This window comes from Saccharomyces paradoxus, chromosome IV, assembly GCF_002079055.1.
Source record: "Saccharomyces paradoxus chromosome IV, complete sequence".
Classification (NCBI taxonomy): Eukaryota; Fungi; Ascomycota; class Saccharomycetes; order Saccharomycetales; family Saccharomycetaceae; genus Saccharomyces; species Saccharomyces paradoxus.
The window spans coordinates 139,189-150,447 of record NC_047490.1 but is presented as its reverse complement, the minus strand read 5'-3'; the positions used below and the strand labels follow the sequence as shown (position 1 = coordinate 150,447).

The following is an 11,259-nucleotide window of genomic DNA, read 5'->3' as shown; positions in this document are numbered from 1 at the left end:
TTTATTTTATGATGTTATATTATTTATTTATTTATTTATTTATTTATTTATTTATTTATTTGCTGATGAATGTTATTTCAATTAAACATAGTTTTCAAAGAATTGAAAAACCCCGATTTCTTTTTCTTCTTCTTCTTCTTCTTTTCTTTACTATTGTCGTCTTTCAGATTAACTTCATCCTCATCATCATCGTTTGAGTTGTGGTTTATAGTGTTCCTGCTCGACTTGGGCGAAATTATGTTCCCAGCGCCGCCTCTTCCAATGGCAAATTTTTCCGGCACGCTTTTGCCCTTGTGCTTATTTTTGGGTTTCTTGGATGTAGACTTTATTGCCGCCAATGCATTGCCGTTCGAAGTCACCACGAACAAATTGTCCTCGTTTGCATTGATCGTATCCTCATCCTCAACATTACCGCCTCGTATCTCGTCCTCTTCGTTTCCACCATTGCTGGATACCTTCTTTTTGTTAAAGAAAATGTTTCCTGCCCCGCCTCTACCAACGACAATTGGGGCCTTGTTGTTGGGAGACGAAGTGGAAGCGTGCAAAGATTGGTGGCTCCTTGTCGCGCTGATACGAGACCTGGTGTTTGTCACCGCGTTTGGCCCATCTTCATCGACCATATCTGAAGTTATAGGGGAGATATAATCGTCAATGTCATCAATCACATCGTTATAGTTGATATTATCGTTGGAGTCTAGTTGTTGGGCGGATCTCGTCAGGTGCGGATCATGAAAGATATTGCCAGCACCGCCCCTGCCAATTGCAAAACGCGGAACCTTTTCCTGTGTGCTCCCATTGTTGTTGTTGTTTGCTGCTGGCTTTGAGTTGGATTTCAAAGGAAGAAGTACGGGAGACGGCTTGGACATAGACTTATGGATGTTGCCGGCTCCGCCTCTGCCGGTGGAAACCTTGTACTCCTGTACACGTGCCTGGTTCTCCATCTCGTTATGGGGGTTGAACGTAGCCATGCTAATTTGGTCTTACACTACTGCTGCTAGTGCTGCTAGTGCTACTGCTCATATGCTTCCACCAACCGTCATTATTATCAGCGTCAGCCTTTTTGACATAAGCCACCGCTTTGTCAGGGTAACCCAAGCGACCTCTCAAAACATTATAAACTAGCCTGATTGCAATTGAAAACTATATTACTACAGACAGCTGTTTGTTTATACGGCTCCCCAATCGTCTCAAAGTTGATTACCTGGTCACACGCATTATAGCCTCGACGGCCGGCGCCGACAATCGCTGTCTCTTTGAGCCTTCAAGCTCTTACAAACCTGGGTCCGCTACACCGATAAAAGTAACGGCAACCCCCACGCTCGCATCCCACGCTCTTCTCCAACCCCCTCCCTCGAAGTTCTTTCCTGGCAATCCCACGTCGATCCACAGCGTAGTTGGCCCCAACTGGTGCAATAATAACCGCTTAGCAAGTTTGTATATTACATATATATATATATATATATATATATGTGTCTCTGTCTTTGAGCTTCTCTATGATTGCGCAATCAAATACTTGTTTGTGATTCCCATCCAGCTGGAAACAAAAACAAGAATAATGTTGTGGAAACGTACTTGCGGGAGGCTAATAAAGCCTATTGCACAACCTAGAGGAAGACTGCTGAGAAGATCATGCTACAGATACGCCTCAACGGGCACAGGCAGTGCCGAAAGTAGCAGCCAGTGGTTAAAGTATTCCGTCATCGCCTCTTCAGCTACGCTGTTCGGTTATTTGTTCGCCAAGAACCTCTACTCTCGGGAGACCAAGGAGGACTTGATAGAGAGATTGGAAATGGTCAAAAAGATTGATCCGGTGAATTCTACGTTAAAGCTGTCCTCATTGGACTCGCCTGACTATCTACACGACCCAGTCAAGATTGATAAAGTTGTCGAAGACTTGAAAAACGTGCTGGGAAACGATCCTGAAAACTACTCTGATGCGAAATCCGATTTGGATGCCCATTCAGATACGTACTTCAACACACATCATCCCTCTCCCGAGCAAAGACCTAGGATTATATTATTCCCTCATACTACCGAAGAAGTTTCCCAAATTTTGAAAATATGTCATGATAACAACCTCCCAGTGGTGCCGTTCTCGGGCGGAACCTCCCTGGAGGGGCATTTCCTGCCCACAAGAATTGGGGATACCATAACTGTGGACTTATCTAAGTTTATGAACAGTGTCGTAAAATTTGACAAGCTGGATTTGGACATCACCGTGCAAGCCGGTCTACCCTGGGAAGATTTGAATGACTTTTTGGGCGAGCACGGCTTGATGTTTGGTTGCGACCCTGGTCCAGGTGCTCAGATCGGTGGTTGTATTGCTAATTCATGTTCCGGAACCAACGCCTACCGTTATGGTACCATGAAGGAAAATATTATAAACATGACTGTAGTGTTGCCGGACGGTACCATCGTTAAGACGAAGAAAAGACCTAGAAAGTCGAGTGCTGGTTACAATCTAAATGGGTTGTTTGTGGGGAGTGAAGGTACCTTAGGTATTGTCACTGAGGCTACTGTTAAATGTCATGTCAAGTCCAAAGCAGAAACTGTTGCTGTGGTATCCTTCGATACCATCAAAGATGCAGCAGCGTGCGCCTCTAATCTGACTCAGAGTGGTATTCATTTGAACGCCATGGAGTTACTGGATGAAAACATGATGAAATTGATCAACGCATCAGAATCTACGGACAGATGTGATTGGGTCGAGAAACCAACTATGTTTTTCAAGATTGGTGGGAGATCTTCCAAGATCGTCGATGCTCTTGTGGATGAAGTTAAAGCTGTCGCCCAGTTAAATCACTGCAACAGTTTCGAGTTTGCCAAAGACGATGACGAAAAATTAGAATTATGGGAAGCTAGAAAGGTCGCGCTATGGTCTGTGCTAGATGCAGACAAGAGCAAAGACAAATCTGCAAAAATCTGGACGACTGATGTAGCTGTTCCTGTGTCCCAGTTCGACAAGGTTATCCACGAAACTAAAAAGGACATGCAAGCTAGTAAATTGATCAACGCTATTGTCGGTCATGCAGGTGATGGTAACTTTCATGCATTCATCGTCTACAGAACCCCTGAAGAACACGAAGCTTGTAGCCAGCTTGTTGATAGAATGGTCAAGAGAGCACTGGATGCAGAAGGCACATGCACAGGTGAACATGGGATTGGTATTGGTAAAAGAGAGTACTTGCTGGAAGAACTAGGTGAGGCTCCTGTCGATTTGATGAGAAAGATTAAGCTAGCTATTGATCCAAAGAGGATCATGAACCCGGACAAGATCTTTAAAATTGATCCAAATGAGCCTGCTAATGATTACAGGTGAGAATTCAGTTACCTTTTTTCTTCCTTCACGTATACTTTGAAATATATCTCATGTAATATATAATGTTCATACTTAAAGAAAACATATCATTCCAGATGCCCATTCGTGGTAATTATTACGTGCATAAAAATATGTCATTACTACTAAATGCACGCATGAATCCGGGTAGCGATTTTTTTACACTTTATAGAATGGCAAGAAACAATTTGAAAAACGTTGTGGTTATCGGCTGCATCAGAGAGAAGTAAAACCTCTGCATAACAACAATAGCTCACTTCATCTCCCGCCACCCTCATGGAGAATAATACGGTACCATATGTCGTCGATACGGCGCCCACAACTCCTCCAGATAAACTTGTAGCACCTTCAATAGAGGAAGTAAATAGTAATCCTAACGAATTAAGAGCTTTGAGAGGACAAGGTAGATATTTTGGCGTAAGCGATGATGACAAGGATGCTATTAAAGAAGCTGCACCTAAGTGTAATAATTGCTCTCAAAGGGGTCACTTGAAAAAGGACTGTCCTCATATAATATGTTCGTACTGCGGGGTGACAGATGATCATTATTCTCGACATTGTCCGAAGGCTATCCAGTGTTCAAAGTGTGACGAAGTGGGTCATTACAGGTCTCAATGTCCGCATAAATGGAAAAAAGTTCAATGCACTCTTTGTAAGAGTAAGAAACACTCAAAAGAAAGATGTCCTAGCATATGGAGAGCATATATTTTAATAGATGATAATGAAAAGGCAAAGCCCAAAGTCCTTCCCTTTCATACTATATATTGTTATAACTGTGGTGGAAAGGGGCACTTTGGTGATGATTGCAAAGAAAACAGATCATCTAGGGTACCTAACGAGGATGGGAGTGCGTTCACCGGTTCTAATTTATCAGCTGAGCTAAAACAAGAATACTACCGTCACATAAACAGAAATGCGGAGGAAAATGAAAACCAATTTAGCGGGTCTATATATGACGAGGAGCCACTACCGAGATCTTCACATAAAAGACATTCACAAAATGATCACACTCATAGTGGCAGAAGTAAACGTAGAGCATCGAATTTTCATCCTCCTCCTTACCAAAAGCCTAATGTCATTCAACCTACCATAAGGGGCGAGACGCTGTCACTCAATAATAATATTAGTAAAAATTCACGATATCAGAATACAAAAGGAAACGTTTCGTCGATATCCGAAAATATGTATGGTTCCAGATATAACCCTTCTACCTATAATAACAATGACATTCCTGGCTCTTCCAATTACAGAAACTATAACTCTTATCAACCATATAGGAGTGGTACCTTGGGGAAAAGAAGATAACTTTTAACAAAGAAGTCCTTTAAACAAGCTGTTCTTGGTTACATTATATTTTTCTTAATGAAAGATTATAGACAAAATACTTAACTCGGCCATTAATCAAAATAGCGTGTAAATCTCTTACGTCTTCTTGTTACGACAAAGGCCTTCGTACGATCAGAGGTAATAACAATAACATATACATACATATACGTGAATACGTCTTAAAACTTCTGCTATCTCATACGCCATGGTTTATTACACCTAATCTGTATGCAACTCGAACTAGTCTTTTTTTACCTTTTTCACAATAAATGTATAAAGGTCATTTTCATCGTAGTCCAATCTTCTCTTTTGCGCGTTTAAACCGTCATAATCGATCAAAGCAAGTTTGTCTACAAACCGATCTTTTCTATTTAGCTTTAGTGAATCACACAGCTTTATTCTCCCCAATCTGGAGTCATTGAAAAATTCGCCCTTGAAAACAGTTATCTCTCCTGCCATTGATGTTACGACTAAATGAAACGTTAGACTGCAAACATTATTTGTGCCCATGTCTATATCATTGATTATAACAATTGCATCATTAATCAATCCGAAATCATGCGGTATTATTCGAATTGTATCCTTGGCATTCTTCAACAAATTTTTGGTATTTTGAATTTCAAATCTATTTATCAACAAAACCCCGTGTGTGTCCAGTATAAAGCATAAAGAATCGTCCAGCATGAATAATTTCTTAAATGAACATAAATTCCCTAGTGCCTGCTTGAATTGAGCAGTGTCATCATCTATCACTTGACCATCCACTTTCAATTGGTTTTCTGCCCACTCTTCTTCATCAGGTCCATTTTCAGAGCCATTTTTGTTTGATAATGAGTCTATCTTAATTATTGGTTCGTCATAATATCGAGGTCGAAATGCGCTTAATGTGACAAAATGATCGATGCACACGATGTCCATTTTTTTATAGTTATCGGTTAGAAAAGAAGTCATTGTTTCATCACTTTCGTCTGTATTATTATCATCTTCATTCACTCCATCATATCCGTTCCTATGAGGAGTCTTTTCTACAATTTCAAAATCCACCATAAATGTATTTCTTCTTAAGCCCCTAATAAACGAATCTAATTCCCACTTTGTTGAACAGGGTACATCCATTCTCTCCCTAAAAGCGTCTCTCGTCAAGGCTTGGAATGATCCCCTTCTTCTTCTGCTCAGCGGTCTCGGTTCACTACTAGCAGCGCTGAAGGAGGAATTTCGGCGACTACTTCCCAGCATATCTTGAGTATGAAATAATTCGTATATGTCATCTTTAGCGTGACCTTGGCGCTGCTTCCAGACGATTCCCGAATCTAGCATTCCTGTCCCTGAATACTTTACAATATCATCCCAAATGGTTGAATTTATGATATCCGCATCGAATGTAAATTTGTTACTAATCCAGCTGAATAAAGAACCAAATCCATTTTGTTGCGCTACATTGTCCCACGAAAGTATCTCACCACATTTCTCTCCCTGTATACTGTTTTTCAGGTTAATAAAAGTGCTTAAAAACGTAACATAAGTCAATGGTAGTATTATTTTCCTTATAAATAGTGGTGATCGTGGTGATACCGTCATGAAACAAAACCGGTCCAAGGGATTTATGTGAAATGTGGAAATACCTCGCTCTATATGTAAATACATCGAAGGCCTGTATATGGGCAGACCTTGATACATATTGCAAAACGAAGAGACCACAGGTGACGATCTTAAATGGGACGGCTCTATAGGTAAAAGAAAGTAGCAGATGTGCTTGGAGCATGATCTTCCAGTGTACCGCGTACTACTTTTAAATATTTTTTCTTCTTCTGAAGAATGAGCTGTGTTGTTGTCATGATGTACTTTGAAGAAGCAATCTGGAAACATGGGGTTGTGCATGTTTTTATACTGAATGTAATCAGTTGGAAGGTTCATTACAAAAACGTATATTCTACCGGAGCACATACAACAATACAACAAACCTTGACTATATTCAAGACCAGCAATCATATAGTCACTAAAAAAATTGGATTCGAAATCTTCTGGAGTACATCTAAGGATATAAGAGGGCGCTAAACGCAGGCCATTTTTTATCTTAAATTGATAGTTGCTTATAATTTCAATGAATCCGTTGGACTTCGCCAGCACCATGTAATCGCATGAGTCCAAAATATGGGTTGTTTCTGGAGATTGTGACGTTTCTCTACCATTAGGCCTTAAGTAACAAAATGCTTGTATATTTGCATTCACGTCTACTTTCGTGCAACCCCTTTCTGATGGGATGAGCGCTAATCGATCGTTTTTAAATTCAAACAACCTATATCCCGACGGTTTACCCTTAGTATTGCAGGGAGTAGAAACGGCAAATTGAATTTTACCAGTAGCCATCGATAACAAAATGTTCAGATTATGTGAAAAGACGCTTTCTGCGTGTATCTAACAACTCAAAGTAAAACCTATATTAACCTGGTCTTGTTCTATGAGATGCCATTCAACGACGGGGTAGGTAAATTTAGATGTATGTCAGCAATCTTTAGAAACTGGAGTGCTTACTGTCGATCAACTTACTATTGTTTTTGACCTTAGCTCTTTTCAACAAGCTTCGCATTCTAAAAATCAGACCCAAAACGGCAACTGAGAAAATAATGATACTCCAGAAGTAAGTCATGCATCACTTATCACCTATAAAAAAGACATTATATAAAGCCCTAGACAGGAACCAATGTTTGACATCAGTATTTTGTGAAGAAATGAATAAGAATGTTGGCAAACTAGTGAGAATATGGAATGAATCAGAAGTTTTAATTGATAGAAAATCAAAATTTCAAGCAAGATGTTGCACATTACAGAATCAGAAGGATATACCCTTCATACTTCAGGAATTAACTCAAAACAATAAAAGCGTTTCTAAGGCATCCCACATGCACATGTATGCCTGGAGAACGGCCGAAATATCGAACGATTTGAACTTTCAGCAAGAGCAGAAAAAGAAGAGCAGTAAAACTAATAAGAGTAATAATAGGCATGCTGACAAGTCAAAAAAGGTAACGATGCAACCAAAGAACATTGAGCAAGGATGTGCTGACTGCGGCGAAGCTGGTGCTGGGCAACGTTTATTGACTTTGCTTGAGAGAGCAAACATATTCAACGTCCTAGTAATAGTGACCAGATGGTACGGTGGCACGCCTTTGGGCTCATCAAGATTCAGACACATTTCAACTTGTGCCGTGGAAACTTTGAAGAAGGGTGAATTTCTTCCTTGAATATCACAATTATCCTATAACACGTAATTGTAGAATATAAAATTGATAAATATATACATATGTAGTACAACTACAGAACTTGGTATTTCATTTCAAATGTACTTATAAGGGTTTAGAATAGCATTAGGATCGTAATGAGCCTTTAAATCCTTTATCATTTTAATTTCTTCGGGACTCTTAGAATAGCCAATGTAATTTTTCTTTTGGAAACCCAGGCCATGTTCGGCACTAACGGAACCATGTTTTGAGGAAACAAATTCATAGACAAATGGCTCTAGAGTTTTTTCAATGCTTTTGTTGTACTCTCTAACGGCAACATTTAAGTGCAGATTACCATCACCCACATGGCCGTATCCAATGGCACCCACTACGGGTTTGGGCGAATCACCAACTAACTCAGCTTCAGAAAGTTTTACATTAGTGGCTTCAACTAGAGAATATAGGTCCTTTAATGGTAAAGAAACATCGTATTTGTAAACACCGCCGTTGGCTTGACTTGCCTCTGGGATCATTTCTCTCCACTTCCACAAATTTTGCAATTCGGTTTCATCCTGTGCCACTACACCGTCCGTTACTATGCCTTCTTCCATGACGTTTTCTAAAAATGTTTCAAGTTTGGAATCATCGTGATCTTTGTTTGACCCTGACGTCTCAATAAGAATATAAAATGGATGCTCATCTTCCAAGGGAAAAGTGGCATCTTTCAATTGGCTTTTTGCCAATATTTGAGATTTAGCATCCATAAATTCAAAAGCGGATAAAATCTCAGATAATTCTTGTCTGGCTCTGACGAAAACTTTTTGAACGTCTTCAAAACTTTCAACAGACAAGTAAGATACATTAAACGCCTTTGGTTTAGGAACAGTTAAGACTGAAACACCAGTGATGATACCAATAGTACCTTCTGAGCCAATGAACAGCTGTTTCAGATCATAGCCGGTGTTGTCTTTTCTCATGGAATGCATGCTATTGACAATTTGACCATTGGGCATCACCACTTCCAAGCCTAGCACGCTTCCATGTAGTGAACCGTAACGTAATAATCGTAGTCCTCCAGCGTTGGTTGCAACCACACCACCAACATGGCAGGAGCCTTTAGCTCCCAGATCCAATGGGAACATATAATTTTGTTCCATTACGTAATTGTTAGCATTTTCCAAGATTACACCAGCATCGCACTTCAAGATCCCTGACACAGGGTCAAAATTTCTTATTTTGTTTAAATTGGCTAATGACAGAATTAGTTCATCGAAAATAGGCACGGAACCACCTACCAACCCAGTGTTACCGCCTTGAGGGACAACGGCAATTTTTTCATCGTTACAATAATTTAAAATCAAAGAAACTTTTTCCACAGACTTAGGTCTTAATACTAGCTTTGACTGTCCTTTGTACTTTCTCATCCAATCTTCATTATAGAATGAGAGATCTTCTAATTCGTTGGCTTGTAATATTTCTTGTTCCGATAAAATAGATTTAAAATAATGTAAATCGTCAGATGTCAATTTTTTGAATCTAGGGTCTCTGTGTACATCTGGGTAGTTCTCACTAGTCAGTCTTGTTTGTATCTTGGTGGAATAATAGTTGACTCTTCTATAGCATCCTAAAAGAGCTGGTGACTTCATACATCTACCACCAAATTTTAAATGGCTGCCAGCGCTTCTCACCAAAATATTTCTTAGCATCCTGTTATACGCCACTTGTAGTGCTGGATTATTATATGCAAAATGAAGAAAAGAAGTTGTCAATGCATCCACTACTTTTTCAGAATCAGGTAGATTTTGAATTATGACCTGTAAAAATAAAAAAAAACTCGGCCGATATTCCTCGAGAAATAAGATGAAATGTCAGGAGTATTAATTATTAGGGACTCGTAGATGTAGCATGGTGCGTTTAGTTGGCCTAGACGAACGGTTATTTATATTATACAAACTTAAGACAACTAAAGGATGGAGAAGAATATTTATATAGTTTGCTAAAGGCAAAGGACTTAGAATTATTGCTTGAAAAATGATGACCAGCCCCTCCTTGTGAAATTCAACCTTTGGTGAACTGTAGGCTTATGCGACGTTATTGGAGAATTTCGTGGTGTTACATCCACATGATTTATTGGGTGTACATATTCCTGTGCCCTGAAATTATTGTACATATCGTCATTATTTCTTGGCGGCACATGATTTTCTTTATTATAATTGTCAAACTCCACCAACGGTAGAGGCGGTTGGTATTTTGCCAGTACGGAAGACCTCGAGTCAGTTGTCGATACTGTTGTCATGGATGTCAGCGAGGGAACTGATATGGCAGAAGAAGATCTAGAATGTGAAATCGGTCTTCTATGATTAATATATTCTTTCAATTGGCCGGGACTTGGCGCATTAAACAACAGTAGTTCTTGCCTTCTTTGTAAAAATAGTTGTTCCTTGATTGGCCCTAGGAAGTAAGAAAGAGATTTAATCAGGTCCGGTGTGGTTATTCTCACATCCCAATTAAAGTATTCTAACAGTTCGCGCTCGATGGTATTTACCTCACGCACTCTGAGTAAACCTTCCGTGTACGTGGTCCAGTGTTTGTTCCAGGGAGAAGAATCGTTCAGCGTTTTGGCAGCTAATATTAGACATCCAAGAAATATCCGGTGTCTTGTGGTCTCTATGCCATACACATTTTTTGGTATTACGCTTTTCAGTTTGTTTAAGTAAACCGATGTGGCCATTAGAGTTGGTGTTTGAACATTTGACTGAATGACGACGTTCTTAATAAATGTAGGTAAGTCTGGTGGTTGGCATCCATGGACTGAATTATTGTTCTGCCTTATTTGGATTATGGAAGCAGTGGACGTAGCTAAGAACTGAATCATTTCTTGCGAAACAGGTCTTTTGTTGAATTGCAAAAGAGCGTCGTAGTCGGAAATCATCTCTTTGAGAGTACTCCTTCTTAACTAATAATGTTGATCACTGAAGCAACTTTCTCCTATCTTATTTTATGTATATCCACCCAAATATATGTTATTAGAGATATATGAATATTAATGCACTCTTCTACTAACAGCAAGCAGCCCAAACACTTAAATACAGAAACATCGAAACACATATTTACCACGTTGCATGAATGTATAAATGGACTGCACCATTAAGCAGAACCATAATAAGCAAGGCTTGACTATTTCTTTCGAGCAGGACTACCTATTCAAGCTGGTTTTTTTTAGTGCAACAGTAAAAAAAAATTAGTGACGCTGGTTTCCGCGCTGTGCTAATCTAAGATTTTTTACTAATGCGGATGAGCTTCAGCTTGGCAGCCACAAATAGAGGCAAAATTGTAACATGCAATGTGAGCTTCACACTGAATCATGCATGGCTG

General features: G+C 39.6%; 7 protein-coding genes across 7 annotated transcripts; 3 read left to right on the top strand and 4 right to left on the bottom strand.

The window, feature by feature from the left end:
* Positions 1–77: 77 nt before the first annotated feature.
* Positions 78–968, bottom strand: PAR32 (Par32p; the record flags this gene model as incomplete). The annotated part of the gene is made up of 1 exon (XM_033909212.1): positions 78–968. The coding sequence occupies one exon, from the start codon at positions 966–968 to the stop codon at positions 78–80; it is 891 nt and encodes a 296-aa protein (XP_033765103.1).
* Positions 969–1,555: 587 nt separating this feature from the next.
* On the top strand, positions 1,556–3,319 carry DLD1 (D-lactate dehydrogenase; the record flags this gene model as incomplete). Its single annotated transcript, XM_033909211.1, has 1 exon — positions 1,556–3,319. One exon carries the CDS (start codon positions 1,556–1,558, stop codon positions 3,317–3,319), a length of 1,764 nt encoding a protein of 587 aa, XP_033765102.1.
* A 294-nt stretch (positions 3,320–3,613) lies between these two features.
* Positions 3,614–4,642, top strand: AIR2 (TRAMP complex RNA-binding subunit; the record flags this gene model as incomplete). Its single annotated transcript, XM_033909210.1, has 1 exon — positions 3,614–4,642. One exon carries the CDS (start codon positions 3,614–3,616, stop codon positions 4,640–4,642), a length of 1,029 nt encoding a protein of 342 aa, XP_033765101.1.
* A 261-nt stretch (positions 4,643–4,903) lies between these two features.
* On the bottom strand, positions 4,904–7,030 carry GID12 (Gid12p; the record flags this gene model as incomplete). The annotated part of the gene is made up of 1 exon (XM_033909209.1): positions 4,904–7,030. The coding sequence occupies one exon, from the start codon at positions 7,028–7,030 to the stop codon at positions 4,904–4,906; it is 2,127 nt and encodes a 708-aa protein (XP_033765100.1).
* A 362-nt stretch (positions 7,031–7,392) lies between these two features.
* Positions 7,393–7,905, top strand: SPAR_D00660 (uncharacterized protein; the record flags this gene model as incomplete). The annotated part of the gene is made up of 1 exon (XM_033909208.1): positions 7,393–7,905. The coding sequence occupies one exon, from the start codon at positions 7,393–7,395 to the stop codon at positions 7,903–7,905; it is 513 nt and encodes a 170-aa protein (XP_033765099.1).
* Positions 7,906–7,997: 92 nt separating this feature from the next.
* On the bottom strand, positions 7,998–9,590 carry DLD2 (D-lactate dehydrogenase; the record flags this gene model as incomplete). The annotated part of the gene is made up of 1 exon (XM_033909207.1): positions 7,998–9,590. The coding sequence occupies one exon, from the start codon at positions 9,588–9,590 to the stop codon at positions 7,998–8,000; it is 1,593 nt and encodes a 530-aa protein (XP_033765098.1).
* Positions 9,591–9,901: 311 nt separating this feature from the next.
* PCL9 (Pcl9p) lies at positions 9,902–10,816 on the bottom strand (the record flags this gene model as incomplete). Its single annotated transcript, XM_033909206.1, has 1 exon — positions 9,902–10,816. One exon carries the CDS (start codon positions 10,814–10,816, stop codon positions 9,902–9,904), a length of 915 nt encoding a protein of 304 aa, XP_033765097.1.
* Between the last annotated feature and the right edge of the window lie 443 nt (positions 10,817–11,259).